This window comes from Botryllus schlosseri, chromosome 14 (assembly GCF_051294905.1).
Source record: "Botryllus schlosseri isolate E-star chromosome 14, Bs_hap1, whole genome shotgun sequence".
NCBI lineage: Eukaryota > Metazoa > Chordata > Ascidiacea > Stolidobranchia > Styelidae > Botryllus > Botryllus schlosseri.
Genome location: NC_137249.1, coordinates 6,513,398 through 6,532,371, shown reverse-complemented (window position 1 = coordinate 6,532,371; position 18,974 = coordinate 6,513,398). Strand labels below are relative to the sequence as shown.

General features: G+C 41.3%; 2 protein-coding genes across 3 annotated transcripts in view; both read right to left on the bottom strand.

Annotated features, from left to right (window-relative positions):
- Window positions 1-5,002: 5,002 nt before the first annotated feature.
- LOC145455080 (heparanase-like) lies at window positions 5,003-13,567 on the bottom strand. 2 transcript variants are annotated; one of them, XM_080333029.1, is made up of 13 exons: window positions 13,318-13,567; window positions 13,135-13,262; window positions 12,143-12,267; window positions 11,930-12,079; window positions 11,143-11,313; window positions 10,460-10,634; window positions 10,355-10,402; window positions 8,143-8,218; window positions 7,809-7,933; window positions 7,628-7,739; window positions 7,313-7,452; window positions 5,740-5,893; window positions 5,003-5,561 (listed from the first exon to the last, which is right to left on the bottom strand). In XM_080333029.1, exons 1-13 carry the CDS (start codon window positions 13,420-13,422, stop codon window positions 5,397-5,399), a joined length of 1,674 nt encoding a protein of 557 aa, XP_080189155.1. In that variant the 5' UTR covers window positions 13,423-13,567; the 3' UTR covers window positions 5,003-5,396. The 2 variants fall into 2 exon arrangements, with proteins under 2 accessions (XP_080189155.1, XP_080189156.1); XM_080333030.1 differs by having other exon boundaries at window positions 13,135-13,244; window positions 13,318-13,566.
- A 3,636-nt stretch (window positions 13,568-17,203) lies between these two features.
- The window catches only part of LOC145455084 (alpha/beta hydrolase domain-containing protein 17B-like), a 152,545-nt gene continuing 150,774 nt past the window's right edge, over window positions 17,204-18,974 (bottom strand). Inside the window, exon 6 of the mRNA XM_080333034.1 lies at window positions 17,204-18,927. Within this exon, the coding sequence (XP_080189160.1) occupies window positions 18,845-18,927 (83 nt within the window). The 3' untranslated portion in view covers window positions 17,204-18,844. The remainder of the gene's footprint in view (window positions 18,928-18,974) is intronic.

Below are 18,974 nucleotides of genomic sequence, written 5' to 3'. Positions count from 1 at the left end.
CTAGTTTCCCGGACGACGACCTGACATATCGATCTCGCCTTCCGACACATGCCACATTTTTTGTCACCTGTACTTTTATATTATCTTCTTTTACTTTTCACCCAGTGTGCATGCCTCCTTTTTTACATCGCCTAGACCAGTTGGGTGTCTAATTTCGAACACTACTTCAAGTCGTTTCGACATCTTCCTATCTGTAATTGTATCGCAGTCTTGTGGTGTGATGAAATTTTTGGCAATAAATTGAATTTGAGGTTCGTGTGGTACGCCGTTATCGACGGTGTCTTAAACCTCAAACCGCAGTGCTCAATATAATCACAAATTCCCAAGTATGTTATGATCTTCTAGTTACCAATTGAGGAATCGAGAAAAGTATATGAGGCATTGTACGTACATTCATAATGAGCAATATATTCCTAGCAAATTACAAGGATGGTGCGTTTTCTAGCGGATACTGCTCGGTAAATTGATAGAGGACAACATTGCGTCGCAGCATTGACGTGCTGTCAGGGGAGGCAAGCGAGGCATGCAGTGCGTCACATGTCGTCAGGATCAGTAAACTAAAATTGTGAGATCCTTTAATGATTTATTGTTTGTATTTTTCTATCAATATTCATGATTGACTAATTTTAAACATTTTTATACCCGAAAGTACACAATTTTTATTGTTCAAAAGTATTTGGCGAAGGAGGGGTCGGGCACAGACAAGTCAAACGCCTCACCTGTGATCGAGCCATTCATCATAAACAGCTCACGCAGAATATGGATAAAGTATATCATATTAGTAGATACTATTGTCGCGTTGATTCCGAAAATCCGACTGCATGTATTAATAATGTTAGAGCACGAGAACCACTCAAAGTCGCCAATGAATGTGAAATTCGGCGTTGTTACGGACAATGATAGTGAAACAATATGATGTGCGGCACGAATTAATCTGGCTCGCCGATTGTTGGTAACAACCTGACAATAGCAGTGCAGCGAAAAAATGAGCCATCGACTTCGCCAACCGACGTGGAAGTATGAATCGTGCCGTTGCGATGGTCATGGTCAACATGTTGTGCAGATCAAATACCTTCTCTTGGTGATGTAGCTGTTATTTACGTAACCGCTACCAATAACGACTGAACGGCTACACGCTGCAATAATTTCCATACCCACCTTCAATTGCGAATATGTAGTATCTTCTTATACGTAGCCTGAAGAATGCTGATGAGATATGAAATAAACACTAGTGAATTGAATAATCTGCCCTATTGGATTTACATGTTTGTAAATCTTACTATGTAGCAGGGGCGGGCAACTTCTCCAGTCGGCGGTCCGGAAACGGGAGAATTAACTACTTGACGGGCCGGGTTGCTGAATCGATACGTTATTCGCCAATTTATCCACACATATACACGGAATAAATCGTATTTAATGAATGCATTTTAACGACAGCAATGTCACTTCAAAGCCATTTCTCGCCGATAATGACGAAGACAATGTAGATTTGACAACAGCATTGTCATACAGACGCCGCCATGTCTGCTTCTTTCTGATCAATTAACAGTAACACACATCATAATGTCCTATAATGACCGGCTTGCCGAGGCGAAATTTGATAAAACGGGTATCAATCGAAAGCTACCGCGGTACTGATTGCGAAAATATAAATGTCATTCTACTCGTGGGCCTGGAACCCTCCAAAATCAGCCTCGAATGTTGCATTGTAACGGAGTTCGTTATTCTGACGCAACGATGACGTCTGGGAGCAAGTGAGAGCAGCGCAAACCGCAAGCGTATTAGCAATGGTTGCGCAACCGATTGAGCATTCACACTCTCACTCTCGTGCGCACTTGCTCCTGAGCAGCTCAGACGGCATGACTGCGTCACAATATCAAATTCTGTCGCAATGCAACATTCCCGGCAGATTTTGGGGGTTCCAGAGCCACGAGCAGAATAAATTTCACATTTTCGCAATCATTACCGCGGTAGCTTCCGATTGATACCAGTTCTATCAAGTTTAATGCTCGACATGTCGGTCACAAATTTCCGTCAAATTCCCTTTAGCCAAATGGAAAGTGTGACGTAGACCAATTTGACCGAGCCATGAGATTTTCTTGTGTCCACACCATATAGGACACTGTGGTGCAATCCTTAATTAAGATTTCAAGGCGTTCGATAAGCCCGGTACCCCAAATTTACCAAGATATCAATTCATTAGGCTTGAGTACATGGTAAATGCCTATGCAAGTCTTCTCGCCTCGACGAACTTACGCTCTCGCACACTGCGCACACACGTACATAATGACATACAGTAGGGTTACCATACTTTGAAAATGTGGAAAAGGACACTTTTTCAAAATTTTCAGACTTACAATTCTAGAGTAAAATCCGGAATAAGTGGTAGATTATTTGTGACTTGTGGTTGTTTTGTTTCCGGCTCGGCTCCAGAAATATTCGCCGGAGCGTTACTTAAAGTGCTGATTTAATGTATCTCACAGTCGAATTTTACTCTATATTTAACCTAAATTCTCAAAAAAAAGAGGACAAAATCTCAAAAAATAAGACATTTGGGCGTTCTTCAAGGACACTATAAAAAAGTCAGAAAAGAGGACAAATCATCCTAAAAGAGGACGTAATATGGTAACCCAAACACACAGTCACTAAAATTTGACGTTTTAGAACAGGGGTGGGCAAACTACGGCCCGCGGGCCGCATGCGACCCGCAACATCATTCTGTGCGGCCCGCGAGAGTTCATAGAAACTTTTTAAAAGTATTGGTAAAATGCTTACTAAAAATCGAATTAATGCACGGACTTGATTAAACTTTTTCTTAGTATATTTCACCATGTTAATTTTAGGACAGTGGTTCTATAACTGGGGTGTGCATGCACCCCCTTGCGTGAAAGCATCTGAAGGGGGGTGCGAAGCTGAGCTATACTGGAAAAAAATTTCGCGCTACGCGGGATTGTCGTTCACTTCATATTTATTTCTCTGTATTTAGTCTGAATTGAATATTTAAAAATCTTTCATCCACAGTCGTAACCTTCCATGCCATCAAAATATCCGTTAGGCTTGCTAGCATCCTGGTTGCGTTTTGTGATATGACGATAAGAGGGGGGGGCGTGAAATCTTTCACCATCATAAGGGGGGGGGGCGTGTCTTAAAATGTTGGAGAACCACTGTTCCATAGGTAGATACTTCCTATATTATTTTTTTTATGTTTAATTTCTGACGCGACAGCCCGATCTCAAGGCACACGCAATTTGAAAAATTTCAACCGCTAAACATCACAGAAATCCTATAAGCGAGATTGACATAATTCGGATCACGAGTGAAATTTCAGATTGGCCACTCCCGTTTTAATTATTTCAGTGATGTGCTGATTACAAAACGACTCGCGCGTGTCTTAGGTAGATTCGTTCTTTGTATGCGTAGAATTGGGGTATTTAAGTTTTACCCACACATAGGAGAAGCGTGTTTGACGCTAACATGGTTATGACGCTGTCAGCATTGTGTGTCCCGGAACTGAACCAAAAGTGGAATTAGTAAATCTATGAACAGATCCCTGCTCACAGATTTAAATTTCAATCCTGTTCTAAGAATCGTGACAACCGACTTTCCTCGCTATAGTTTTGACAAATTGGTTATTGTGGTCGACCAGTCTATGAAATCTCGCCACTATGTTTCTGACGCGTGTACGGTATCATCAAAGCAATGTTTGGTTTGTCTTAAATAAGCACATATATTATCTCCATGTCTTCACTATATAATCAAATACCAATACTGCGTTTTGGTTTATAATCCCTATTTTACATAGTGCGGCCCGCGAATGGATTTCTATGTTGAATGCAGCCCGCGAGCTCAAAAGTTTGCCCACCTCTGTTTTAGAAAGTAGTGGGGTGGGGAAGCTCGGCAGACTGGATCCGCGGGCTACGTTATCATCTAAGACGGCAAACTGTCCGCGGGCCGGACAAAATCCCGTCGCGGGTCGGATCCCTTTTTTATCCGAAGAGTCATATTGGCCTTATTTTTTCCATTTTATCTCCCAAAGAGCCATACATGTCAATCAGCTGGTACGTCACAATTGAACATTTATGACGTCAAGGTAGCACTTATTTGAAGTCACTATACATGGGACTCGTCTTATGCGCCACATAACTGCTATCATCGTAGCACGATTTTCGGATAAACGGAAACAAAAAATGATTCACCAAACATGAAAATACAAAATGTGATAAATCTACAATAGTAGGACTATTATAAGTAGTTTCTCGACTAAGATATAGCTTAGAAAACTAGCACTGTCGTTTTAAGTCAACAGAAATCACATCCACATCGATAAAAAAAAAGTCATGTATGAATTGCGCTGATGAGTAGGGCCTCTACATATTTTTCCAATTTCAATTAAAATCAATCAGGACCGTTTTCCCAGGACCACTCTGATTCTAATGTACTCATCTAATTATATATTTTGGGATAAAAGTAAATTGAGGCATTTTTAGGCCCGACACGATGGCTAACGTCACTCTGAAATTTTCCTATCAATACGCGTACAAATTGCGATTACCAGCCGCGCCTATGAACCATTTTCAACGTTCATGAAGCAACACGCCGGACAGTTTCCCGAGGACCAATCTGGTTTAAATATACTCCAATGATCATAAACGTTGATATAAAAGTAAATTAAAACAATTCTAGATCCGACACGAGGTCCAACTATCCCTTTGAAGTTGGCATATCAATACGCGTAAATTGCGATTACCAGGCGTGCATATGTACCATTTTCAAAGTTCATTTAGCAACACCCTGGACAGTTTCCCGAGGACCGAGGCTACATCGAATTCGCGAGTGATATTGGTCGCCAGCGCGACAGTAACTTGAATTTGAGGATTTTGAAGAGTTCGAGCCCCTAAACTTGGAGACGGCATTGCCTTTACCTCTCAAAGACATGTTCAATTGTTCATACTACCACGGGGATAACTATTCTGGTCGTGATGAAAATTTACTAACAAATCGCTGGAATATTGATAAATTCTTTACTAAAATATATATTTGGCAAAGAGCCATATCTTATACCCAATAACCCAAAAGAGCCGTATAGGGCTCGCAAGCCATAGGTTCCCGACCACTATCATAGGATATTGATAGCTGACACGGGCCTGAAGAGATGGACTTTCAATCCACATTGTCAATATACACATTTTGATTGACAAAAGTCATTGTAATACCATAACAACTATAAACTCAAGGTTGAAGTTTGACAACTAGGTATCATTCCAGTATCCCGATGCAATCAAGCATGAGCATGAGCATGAGCACGAGCATGTCATAGAATGAGATTCCCGCGCATGAGCTGTCGAAAATTCTATGCACATTGAACAACCCTGCTTTACGAAGATATGAAAAGTCAATCAGTTCTGTGAACAAGCGGGTGCTTTAGCATCGGGCAGAACAACAAATCCGAACGATGTCTTCGGAAGTATAACTTGTTCACTTTGTAAATCGATCGTGTTCGGCGTTAGTGGCGGCATGGTGTGCATATTAATCATTTGCAGCTCTTTCCCATTCAAATACACCTCTCTGAAACAGGAAAAGGATATGTAGACATATGCGTAGCCAGGATGAAAATTTGACAGAGGCGGGATTTTTAGCAATGCATATAACCAAGGTTCTTCAACTATCCACTATCGGTTCGTGTCACTATATACATTACAAGCACGTTCGACGGCTTGCGTTCTAATCAGTAAAAATTACTTGCTTTGAAGTCAGGTTTCCTTGCGCTGAAGTAAGAATATATGTCATGGCGGTGGTCGGACTGCGTGCTCCATTTGATTCAATTGTCAAGCTTCTTTCCGAGGGTAACAAGTTCAGGTAGTAGATGGTGACAGCGCCGTCCTCGTAATCTGTTCTGTATACAAAACGTTGTTACGGAGTGATTCAAAGCAATTGTTTATGATACGAAATGACCATTTGCGGTCAACGGAAATTGTAGGTTAATCTTCTGCCCGCTGCATAGTTCGCGGTTATAAATCCAACGTGCGTAAGTGCATCCCTCTTACGTCCCTACGTGCAAGCATCATTTGGATTAAAATGTTATGCTTGATTTATACCGTGGTGTAAGTCTTAGGTAGACTGTGGCTTCGTGTACCACGGGTGTATATTAACACCCGTATATCACGGGTAGTACACGGTTGTGAATGCAAACTTTTTTCGCACAACCTGTTGGCAAACGATCACCATTTTCCCCAGACAATGTATGGAAATATTTGGCGCTATGTAAATAGGTCACTTGATTACTTCTCTGTCATTTAAATGTGAGGCCCAGGCGACACGCTGAAAACAAAAACATTTTCACTGGGTCACATTTTCAGGCTATTGATTTTTGTGTCCAACACTAAGATTTGCTGCAATACCTTGGATCAAGTTCGCAGAGCTAGGGAGGGGGATCGGGGTGTAGCATTTGACTTGTTTTGGGGGATGGAGGGTGGATTATCAATTTGCTATGTCATGGCTTTTTGCGGAAATCATTTCCGCATTGCGTTATTTTCTTGCTGCGTACCAGCTTAAAATGTAATATTTAGTGGTCTCGCCAGGGCTACGCCGTCCGTGAAATGCTAAGTACCAAATTTGACAACTCTGCGAAATGCTGTTATGTATGTATGTAGAAAGAAACTGAAACCGAGATTTCATTCGCCTGACGCTAAAGAGAATTTAGTTTCGATAATTTTTCCCTTCACGGGACCCTTGGAATTTAGATTTTTCTGTTTGATATCTGTAGCACAGGTCTACGAATTGCGCCCGTCCTTGGCAACGATATTTATGTGACGACATGCCCGAGTTTGACGACTAGGGCTGCATTTAAAACACACAGTGTTTTAAACAGAGGCCTTAAAAAATTTTGCGTTTTTTTCAAGTTGTAAAATTATGCCATAATTGTGTAAATACTTTCCAAAAGACATGTTGTATGAGCCTACGGACAATTACCACATGATATAGCCGACGTATATTGTTATGGGATGGTTGGAACCCTCAAAATAGTCGGTTCAACATTATTAGTACAGATATTTCGTCAAAGGATCTATATTTACCCTATATATTTCCAATTGTTGATGTCAATCCACTATGACGTCACAATTGAATAGTCGTGACGTCATGGCTTAAAAAACATGTTTTAAATTATGGCTTTGTTTTAAACATGTTTGTTTTAAATTGATTTTTGTTTTAAATGCAACCCTATTGAAGACCTACTTGCGTCCTGCGTTAGTGTCTCAAAGTACTTAGCCCTCAACAACGAGTTCATACTATACTGGAAATTGATATTGCTTACCTGTGTGTGTTAGTACAGTGCGCGTACACCCTGAATCTACCATCGTTGCGAACTCTGTCACTATGAGACGCGGAGAATACAGTCACATTCAACACTGTTGACCCCACCAGACTTTTGTAGAGAAGCGTCAACCAATAATCCTAAAACGGAATCGCACACCTTCATGTATACTCTTTTAACAGGCTTAGAATCGCGATGGTTTGAGACAACACTTCGTAACCGGTGAATACAGGGCCATGGGTGCATATTATATCAAAAGGGTTAAAAACGAACACCAAACGCAATGCAGACGAATGTCATAATGAAGGAAGTTACCGGATATGGATCGAAGTTATTATCTATCATTGCATAGTGTCCTTCAATTAACGTTTGGCGAAACACCAGGTCGATGCCGTTGATAGCTGCTATCCCGAGCTTATCCAGCCACCTATGTCGCAAAAGAATTAAGTATATATTTCCATGCACGCACCAGTACAATTTGGATTTCATTGCTCACATGAACCCAGCTACATATGAATTCGACAACCCATCAGCGCCACCACCATACGAAGAACTCGTCTCGCCAATCCAGATTGGTAATGTCTTCATATCCTGCCTGATTACGCTCACTACTGAATTAATCTGTAAAACAAGCTTGTGATACAAATCTTCTTGTGATGATTCGAATAATCGCATCGCATGCTCTAGCCTTCGTATACAGAAAGATGTCGTGACGAGTCATGTCATCGGTATAAAGTCAAAGACGCTAGGCTAGGTAGCCAGCAATCAATTCATGGATAAATAGTCACGGATTTGAACAAATTGTGGCGGCGCCTAACACTCGACCTCACCAAGCCTCTGAGGTCATTCAAAATCTTGTAATCGGTGAAATTGTCTTGTGTCGCGTTCACACTGTTGATGTAATACCTGCAACATAATCAGACATGAGCTAGGAATTAGATTTTAAAATGCCGCGTTACGACAAACGAGCTTGACCCTTGTCGTATCCCGTCATTGCTTATCTCACGTCCACTCCTGTATAATGTATATTCTATGCTTTACGGGTTATAGCGAATACGCCATTAAAAGCAAAGTACATTTCTGGATTATTTTACCATGGCGCCGTGCAAACAAGGGCTCATTAGGTGCACCCAAATATCATCGAGATCCCCTTTGACCATAAAATTTTGGTAGCGTATACCGAGAAATCACTGACCTGTTCGCAGACTCGCGACTGTCAAAAGCGATGGTTTGGAAAATTATCTCGCAACCGACTTCGACATGAGCCTTAATATATAACATACTTCTATTCTCGAATTGGAATTGGGAATCGAACTATTTTTTCAATTTTTAGATACCATTTGGGATGACACATTTTTCGAATATGGTCAATCGTGTCAGGATTAGATTATCGAGTCCACGTAATGATTTTGAGAAAAACCTGAGCTAAATTTGACTGTATAAGCATATGCAGAATAATCTGTTGCGCTGATAGCAGACGGTATATATAAACGTAAGACCTTGGTAGCTTCCACTCCCCATTCAACGTTCACTTGCAAATGAATATAACTTTATTAGTTACACGAGCATTCGGAGCTCTGCTTCTTCGTCAGGTGTTAAAGCGAATGAGCAGGATTCAGATATTCACTAGCCCACTACGCGCATAAGCGAGATGTAGCTTTGACCATATGATCTGCGACTTGATCACTGTAATGTCGTACACTGCAAATTCATGGGTGGAAATAGGTATATCCCTGTGGTGTATATAGGGTGCTCCATACTTGTATCTGCCTTTGAGGATTTCTTGGACTGGTACATAAAAACAGAGCTTGCTACATCCTTGGGTTATATCTCCAAAATAAATTCGTCTCATTCTCACCTCACAATTTTGTACCTGAAAGTGCCCGATTTACACCCGACGTTAGAGTGTATAGGTGTGCGGAATAGGCTATATACGATTTTCGTTTACAGTTTATGTGTGCAATGTTTCGTTGTGTAAAAATATATTAACCAGTTCAACATGGCCAGCACTATAAGCTATACCAGTGGTTCTCAACCTCTTGGACCTCGCGGCACGCTATCATAGGGAAAAATAGTTCACTGCACCCTGGCACTTAGAATATAGTTTTACAAAATGTCTGTAACAATATTGAGCTGCATTATGAATTGGAATCTCAGGAATCATAATAATCGATATCGTTCTGATCTAAAATGACCATGACCATAGCTGACGAACTAGCATGGACCGGCGAACCCTAAAAAACAACGAGTTTACCCCTAGTGCAAGTTCTGCAAAGATCATTCATGACTACAGAGGAAGAAGGATAATCAACCACCGCCATGTCACTGTTCAGCCCGAGGACCAGATGTTGTTGGCTTCCAGCTTCCCGGCTGTTGACATTTTGTTTATTTATCCCGTTCCCAAATGCTTTACTATATCTGGGCGAGTAGGTATTCCATCGCCATTGACGGCGAAGGCGCCGCGGGCTCGATTCATGGCAGCAGGACGTTCCGAAGCGGCGCAGGGTTATCTGAGATTCTCTTCCCATATACTCTGGTCGCTGGTGTGCTCAAATCATCCACACCAAAAAAAAAGCTCAGAGAAGAAACAGATTAAGGACGAATTCAACGAATAGAATAATAAGAGCGAGGAAGCCTAAAGCACCGCTATACCGAGCATTAGGCTGAGGAGGATGCCAGATTGAGAGATTTACATCTGTTAATTATATCGGATTGTACACTTTGTATTTTGACCTGATAAAAGTAATAGAAAGGCAGGTTATCCTATACTCATAATTTCAATTCCATATAGGCTATTTTGTTATATGTCGATCGGGGCCTGGAGCCTAGGGCCTACGATATCGAAGGCCCCGCGTCGACCTAGTTTACCAATTTTGTCGCGGCACCCTTGAGCAGTATATGATTGGCACAGTGTGCCGTCACACCGGTTGAGAACCACTGAGGTATACCATCTAATTTTCATCCTGGTCGCCTGTCCGTGTACTTCGATGAACAATTGAACAATGATAATGAAATCAAGTACTTATATTGTGTTGCACTTACTGATGAAATGTAGTTGCTCCAATATATTCTCCGGCGAATCCAAGAAATCTGTTGAGAAAGTGTACTTTGTGGCATAATTAAATCAACAGAACCCGTTGAACGCACTTTTTCAAATATTTTCTGTTTTTCGCTTTGAACATGCTGTTGGCGTCTGGCCCATATATCATGGATTCCCTCCACCAATCGTCCTCTTTTAGTATATCATTCAGTTTCGTGAAGCCTTGGGCTAATTGCTTCGGCGATATCGTTACTCCGGCCGAATGACGGTAGGAGTTCGGTTCTATTATGAAGAAATTGAAAAAGCAACGATGAGTCTGTAATATAGCTATGTAGATCAGGCCTAAAAATACGAATTGTACACAATATACATGCTTGAAATAATTAGTAATTGCATATCACATATATACAATTCGACAACAAGAGATGGTAGGCTATGACATAGGCATGAGGAAATAAGCAGTCGGTCAAATTTCAATCGGCGACGCTCCATACATTCATAAAAATGTTCTAAATGGCCATTGCAGGCCTACTATAAATACCAATACCATATCTCAGTTACACAAATCATGCCATCTGTGATTACACCGCACGGCGGGCAGTGTGACCGCCAACCTTTCCGTTCGAATTATATGTGTTATGATACTTATCAAGTCGTAAGTTTCAAACACCATATGTCACCAACTGAAAATGGTGACAAGGGTTATCTTCATAACGTCCAGGGCGGAGGGACTATACTTTATTCCTGTAAATATAATTAGAATAAATCCCATGTGAACCGTAAAACTAACCATTTCCAAGTTCCCAATCGATTCGGTACTTCTTCTGTTTCGCATGCGCAAGCAGGTTTAATGTGTTGGCGGGGTTCCACGTCTGGCCGGTTCGTTCCAAAAAATTGAGGCCAAATATAAGCTTCATGCCGGAACAAGAAACGAATTCCATGAAATCATCGAAGTCCGAAGCTGTGTTACAAGAAAATTACTGTACAACTCGAAATTGGTATCCCACAAGCAAATAAGAGGCTACAGGGTCAACTTACCAATATATGAATAAATGAGTGAATATTATTCATGTTGTGAAAGATAGGCTACACAAAAACAAACTTTGCTATTAATTATGACAACGGCTTATCTTATACAGTAGGTTACTTGTAGTTATGAATCAATCAATCAATCAATCAATCGTCAGATTACATTTTCATCTGCCCAAGACACACACAATGTACAATGCGATATCCAAGACACACAATGCGATGTAATGAACAGATAGGGGAACGAACGACCAACCAGTTGGGGTCTCTTAAACTGGCATCCACCTCGACCTAGTGCCCGATGTGACAGCATTGATCGATGTTATTATTTCTTCTTCGGTCCTTTTTTAGAAGCTATTTCTTGCTCTTTTTCTTCCTTTATCGGGTCCTTTTTGTGATCTTTATAGAACAGCGACACGGGACGAGGAGCCCAGAATAACCTCCGACAGCGGGAATCTAACCCAGGCCGCCTTCTTGGATGGCACCGACGCTCATCCCTATACGCTATATCCCCCTCTTATAAAATATAGACATAAAGGAAGACTAACCCGTGTAGATGATGTTGAATGAAGTAAAGTCCCCCACGCGAAAGATAGCGTCATCTCTCGCAACATAGACACTGACATCTTTAAGATGTTGCTTGAAGTTTGCTGCAGTTGGCATGCTTCCACTGCAGTCGCGGTAGCGGTCTCGGTAAGCTTCAGCGATAGAGACAAAATAAGTAGCCGTTTCTAGATATATACCACCGCATTTCTGAATACCTGAGTTGCTCATCGTATCTGAAAGAGTTGAATCGTCAACAAAGTGCGAATAGTCTGATTTAGTACCACCCATTCGGAGGTAAGAGGGTCCAAGGGCTTTCACGAGTGTTATAAGTTTCGGGTGGCTAAGAAAAATGAACTCAAATTGAATGCTACTGTACAAATTATGGTTTATTCGACCTACCTGCGTCATATTCATATGTATAATGCATATATGGGTACTTGTGATAAGTTATTATCAGCCAGTTCGAATAGGCTACTCAGGACCGTAACTGACCCACGCACCCAAACCCCCCAATTAGAGGGGCGAGCTCGAAGGGCTGTTACCAAATATCTTGCTTATTGGGTACCCTTCCCCCAAGAAAAATGGGCATGATTTATAGAAATTGGCATTTCGGCGTCGGCCATTACCGAGCCACGACACACCAAGACATATGAAGTTTTAGGCCATGTGACATGCGACTCCGATTAGTGTCCCGAAAAGGACTGCCCTTATATGCTGACCGAATACTTCCATAATTGTCCATAGGCGTCTAAATGGCTGGCGCCAAATCTTCCTGTCCTGGCAATCTGAACCCCACGGTACAAATGCCATCCCGTAGAAACAACATATTTGACAGTAAAGAAATACCAATTTTAAATCGTCTGCGTCTAATAATTTGGTACGTTTGGGCGATTTCAATATCTTTGACATAGCAGACAGGGCCCAGGAGGTCACGAAATAACATCATGGAACGAAGTCATTATATACGAACGGGCCCGCCCAAATATGTTTAAATATTATTTACGGGTCCAACATTTTCCAAGACAACACCTCACTCAGCTCTATCAGTAAATCTGATTACGTAGCCAGAGTGACTCACTAATGAATATAGTAAGAGCCGTTCACAAGTAGCAGTGACAACCTGGTGAGTGGCCAGAGACCAACGTTTTGGGGGGCTGACGAAGTGTTGTTTCGGCCCTGACTACTGATGCACAAAGGGTATGCTTACTTTAAATATCGGATCCATTTGTGAGAGAATAGCCCCATTCCTACAGCAACTGATGGCGAAAACTCGTGAACTTCGCCTATGGAAGAGCTAACATCTATGTGTATTCTTCTCTGCAGATACAAAGAGTACTATGTTGGGGTTAACGTTACATTGATACAGACAGTAATCATCGTAATTACAAACCTGTTTGACAGACTCGTGTGAAAATCCATAATGAAAGCGCATCGAAAACGTCAGGAAGACGACAAAGATCGTGAGCATTTTCACCCAATTTTTACTCAATTGCATTTATAGATATAGGTCTGTCTAAGCAGATGCTAAAAGTCAGCTATAGGTTACTTACTAGTACTCATGCTTACAGTGAATGCTGTTAAGACGAAGTTACTGATCGATCGGTCATGCGTTTGAATTACTTCCTTATCGTAACTGCGTAGACTCCGATGGCAGCAGACAGCAATAATTTCTTTAGCTCGGTCTCGTTTGAACCAGGTCAAGCGAACCTATATGCACTGTGCAGCGCTCACACTTACGATTACGCTGAAGCAGCGATGTTATGTTGGGCAACATGACTGACTAGTGACTATATATATACAGTTTTCGCATAATCATCACAGATTAATAATAATAGTCGGTTGTTCTTATATTTTTGTTCGCTCAAGACAAACCTGCGGTGTAAAATACATAATGAGATTTAATCAACAGATAGGAGGATGTTGAAACTATCAAGAATGGTTTTTCAATCTAACATCCAACTCGGCCTAATGCTCGACAAAACCTTGTTGGTCTGTATTTCTCCAGGCGCTTTTCAGTATTCGTCCTTCACCTTGCCTTTCGCTGGCCATTATAAAAATTGCTAATAAACCAGCATTGATGATGAAGATGATGATTTGGAAAGAGGCCGTAAGAACAGCGACGTTGAGGGGATGACCCAAGATAAACGTCAGACGCTTCGAAAGGTGCTACCGTTGAAAATCCAATCGCGTCTCTCTCTCTCTCTCTCTCTCTCTCTCTCTCTCTCTCCAACCAACTACGGCAACCGTCCAACAACTACAATAATATGTTATCCTCCCATCATGAAATTTTGATCCTAGGTAGGGCTGACTCGATTACTCCAATCTGAATCGATTATTGAATTCTAATGCTTCGATTCTAGTTGTGAGAGATGATTTTTTGAGTACTGAAATAATACAATCCTAATTGTCGCAAGTGGGGAAAATTAATAACAAGAAACCGAATCGAACTGAACTGAGAGTTGATTTATCAGCGAGCGTGGTTTCGATGTTATTATTTTCCCATGTGACTTGGGAGGCTGTAAACCTCGATTGATTGTATCGCAGCATACGAAGCATGTAGTACAGGGGAGGCCAGCCTTTTTGCCAAAGGGCCAGATGAGATTTACGAGCCAGTGTACCGGCCATTTGAATGTTGATGACATTTTATTAGTCGTCCGATAGGAGCGGACCGGATTAACGCCGGCAACGGTGAAAGCAATACAATTATCTTAAACGCATCAAATATTCAAAATCGACAACAATTATGTCATGAAAACTCAGCGTGCACTGATGTCCTAGCCACGCGAAAATTTCGCAAAGATAATAAAATAAATGAATTCGGTCAATATTATGGTTTCTTGCATATATTCGAGGTTTTCCCTGTATACCGCTGGGCTGATTTGGCAATGACAGGATTTATAGGCATCTGGACTGTTGAACATATCTATATAGTAGGTTTCGGCGAGAATGCGTCTATTATTTTGAGCCAACATTTCATCGGCGACGATCTTTCTACGAGTGCACACGAGAAGTCGCATGTTGGACGACACGTTATTTCATAATTGCGAATAGTCAGACTCAACTCTGGAGTCTGGAGAGGGTACCGAATACTAAAAGCAAGAAATCGAGTAGCAATAAATCGCGTGAAGTTCTAAGAAAAATTTCGAGTCAAATAAATATGCTGCCTTCATGGTCATGAGGATCTACGAAAATGTGGCTGGGCGCTGATTACGATAATCCGTCGGAATTGATATTTCAGCCATCAACATCCTAAATTTCACAGTCAGGCTAATCAAATTTTTGGTTGACCTTGCAAGTTCACAATAAATTGTCTAGGTAGGCCTAATTATTATTTTTCTGATAATTTAACTGTAGAAAATTACCTCGCGGGCCACTGGTTGGCTAGCCCCTGGTAGTACAAGGATACGCGAGTTCTTGGTGGATGAGATATCTGTTAAGTCGCGAACAGCCAACAGCATTGCCGCAAAGTGCAATGAAATAGTATGGTCGAAAAATAGCAAATAATATTTAATGCGGTTCAGAAACGACATTATAATGATTATATTCTTTGTGGTGGGGAAAAAAGGGTAGCCTACATATTTGAACTGGCCGCACTATTCATAATGTTGTGACGCCATAATGAGCGATACTCGACTCAGAATCGAATCACTCTTGTACTCGGATTTTGCCCAGCCCCAGGCTGCTCGCATATGTTTGCAATCGGTTTTCAGTCGTATCACTTGCCTTTACGTACACAGGATTCACAAATACTCAATTCCTATTCTGCCGTCAGGTGAAGGGCCGTCCAACTTAATCTGCCAATCACCCAGGAACCAGACTTTTGAACAGGCTTAGGGGAATCAGCAACGGAGTACTGGTGATTTGTATTCCTAGCAGAGATAAGTATGGATTAGGATTAGGTTTTGAAAAACAGGATTTGTGAAATTTTTTCGGATTTGGATTGGATTTGGATTAGACATTTTTTTCAGAACGGATTAGGATTTGGATTGGATTTACCTATTTTCTAGAAGATTGAAATGTCGTGTGGCGAATGGCGACAAACTTCATTCAGATCAGTTATTAATGTAATTATGGTTACTAAGTTATCTTGAATCATGTGAATCGTTGGTTGTGAAAAAAAAAATTCGAATCTCTGCATTGCATAAATTAGTATTTTTCTGAATTTCCTGTTGGAATCGGATTAGGATTGGACATGGACTTGAATATGAAAAAGTTATGGATTAGGAGTTAAATTTGGATTTGAAGGTTCGGATTTGGATTGGATTAGGACATAGAAATTTCAAATCCGCTCAACTCTGATTCCTAGTATTCAAATGGTGTTTCTCCACAATTTGTAATTACTGAAATGATAATGTCAGAGTTAATTACAAACGCCATAAATTTTGACACGCTCGTGATGAGGAACCTGATTGGCAGAGTTGTAATGACTCGAGTCGCGATTTTCTGATGACTCGAGTCGTTTTCTCAAAATGCGGAAATGATTCGACTCGAGTCAATCTGTGTTTCGACTCGACTTGGACTCGAGTCATTGCACATGACTCGGACCAAGTCATATAACCCGAGTCTCAGACGGCCAAGACCGACATTTCATTCTAATTTCGAAAAATAGTGAAGTATCCACACTGTTGGAGTGTTGGTACTTCGCCTATTGGCACTGGTACTTGAAAATGCGACCACACACTGTTAAAAGTGAGGAAAATTAGTATATTTCAAATGCGAACCATTCGATATCATCAAACAGAGTTATTATAGCAAGTGATTTTAACCAGGCTTCAACTCGAAACTGAGCAGTCAACGCAATGACTTAAACTCGAGCCATAATACCATGACTCGGACTCGACCCTCTGCTCGCCGACTTGGACTCGGTGGTGAATTGAAAATGACTCGACTTGACCCGAGTCAAAACTATAAAAGTGAGATTGACTTGCGACTTGGTTTCAACCCTGCTGATTGGTAATTGTCGCGTTGTTGCGGATAAGGAAGTACACTATACAGCATTTACGCCTTTGCGGTCAAAATTATTCCGGCACTAACGTTCACACCGCAACTCAATCTTTGTCTTGAAGGATAAATTTAGTATCCATCGGTTTGGTTTGTCTGGCTGGCTGCCTATCGAAGTGGAATCTTACCCTAGCAGAATACGGTCGTCAGTGAAATGCGTTAAAAGCAGTCCACGGCGTTTTAGCATGAACTCCATCGACGAGCTTAGCTCGGAATATCACCATGTCCGTCATGATCGCTAATTAATCGCTTAAATGTAAACGATAACTCACAGAGATTGTTATCAACATTTACTTCTTCATAATAGAAATCATTAAACCGTATGCGAAGATCCATCATAACGAACAATACTCTGCATTTAGGAGTTTGAGAATAGATCTCACACACTATGACGAATAAATCCGGAATCCCGGCACGCTGCACAACTCGTAGTCAATCTTGCTTGACGCCCTATCACTTGAGAAAACGGGTCACGCTGGACGGATTCAAGAAATTAGTGTAAACTGGCACAGTCTACACGCGTGGCGTCAACGATTTCGTTGCAATGACATCCATGATCCACAGGGCCAAATAGCTCGCTTCTTCTGATAGTTTCTTCATGTTAGTACCGTATCTATACACCAGTCTGAGCACGCGCAACTGTAGCCTAGCAGGGCTTTTCAGAAGAAAAACGAGGTAATCCTACTTCTGAATCACGAATTTGTCATTGACAATATATGCTCCAAATTCAAAAGTATGGCAGGTACACAGCTGCGGTAATCTGCTTTGTAATAATTGTAACTTTTATACAATAAAAAGAGGCAATCCATAGGCTGCGCTTCCAATCGGAAGAACTATCTCGATCGTAGATTTACAAAAAAGTCAACACACAACACGAATAGCCATCAAGTTGACCATTAGGAGTAACTGAACACCAAATATCTTCGACAGGCCACACAACGGTAGTTGACAGTAAGAGCTAGCAAGCACAAAATGAAGCAGTCATCTACATTTTCACAAAATGATCATCAACAGCGTCACAAAAGAGAGGGACAGAGGAAGCAAACAAAGCTACAATGAAACGGCCAGAGAAATCACCACGAACTTGTCTTCCAACGAACATCACGAGAGCTTGTAAGTTACATTTCAAACTATGAGCGGTTCTGGTGTGTAGGACGAGGTCAATGCACCCGGCACCGTGAGAGCGTTCAGGGGGAGGGAGAAAAATTTATTAGCAAAATTTTGAGTCCTAAGCATTATGAAATCGGTTTAATCAGCGATGCACCTTCATTTTATGCATTATTATCATTCATTGGTAAACATTACTGGATCGGTGATCAAGACCATTTTTACAATTCTAGCGCCTGATTTCATGAATGAGCAAATGCTGAAGTACTTTTTGGTTAATTGTCCGCTTGTGTGACTATGCTACGCAGTGCGCGCGCTGCTAAGATTACGAGTTAGAACCACATATAGTCCTAACAATATTAACATAGAGACTCCGTGAATTGAATATGCACATTCCATATGGGATTCACAGTATTTTAATGCATCAGGGCTTGACCACGGATGTAGGATTACAAAATTGAGTCGGTGTCTTTCATCTACGCCAGTCAACTTGAGGATATCAATTCTATTTCTGTGTCGAGAGTTGGGAACAACTCAAATGCGACAGTTTTAGTAAATATAGGATCAATGTCCAATTGCCCAGTCCACCATTTTGGTAATTGACATATTGTGCTGAATTCAAAGTAGCGTAATGAGAATTTGAAACAGGGCGCGGCCAGAAGCCTGATAGCGTTCACCAAGAGCCTTCAGTGTTGCTCGCAAGATGGCGAAGGAAGTAATTTGCACTAACATTTCACTCAATATAAGGTGTAAAAGTGGATGAAAAAAATATATCTTGCACAACCGTCCGTTTCGCCATGCGATGAGCTTCATTCGGCGAGTTCCACGTTAACGAAATGCCGTAACCTTTCAATATATTGACTGTGGAGTTCGATATCATTATGGCCGGCGCCTGTAAAGCAGGGAAGTGTTTTAACGGAATGATTACAGTATGCAAAT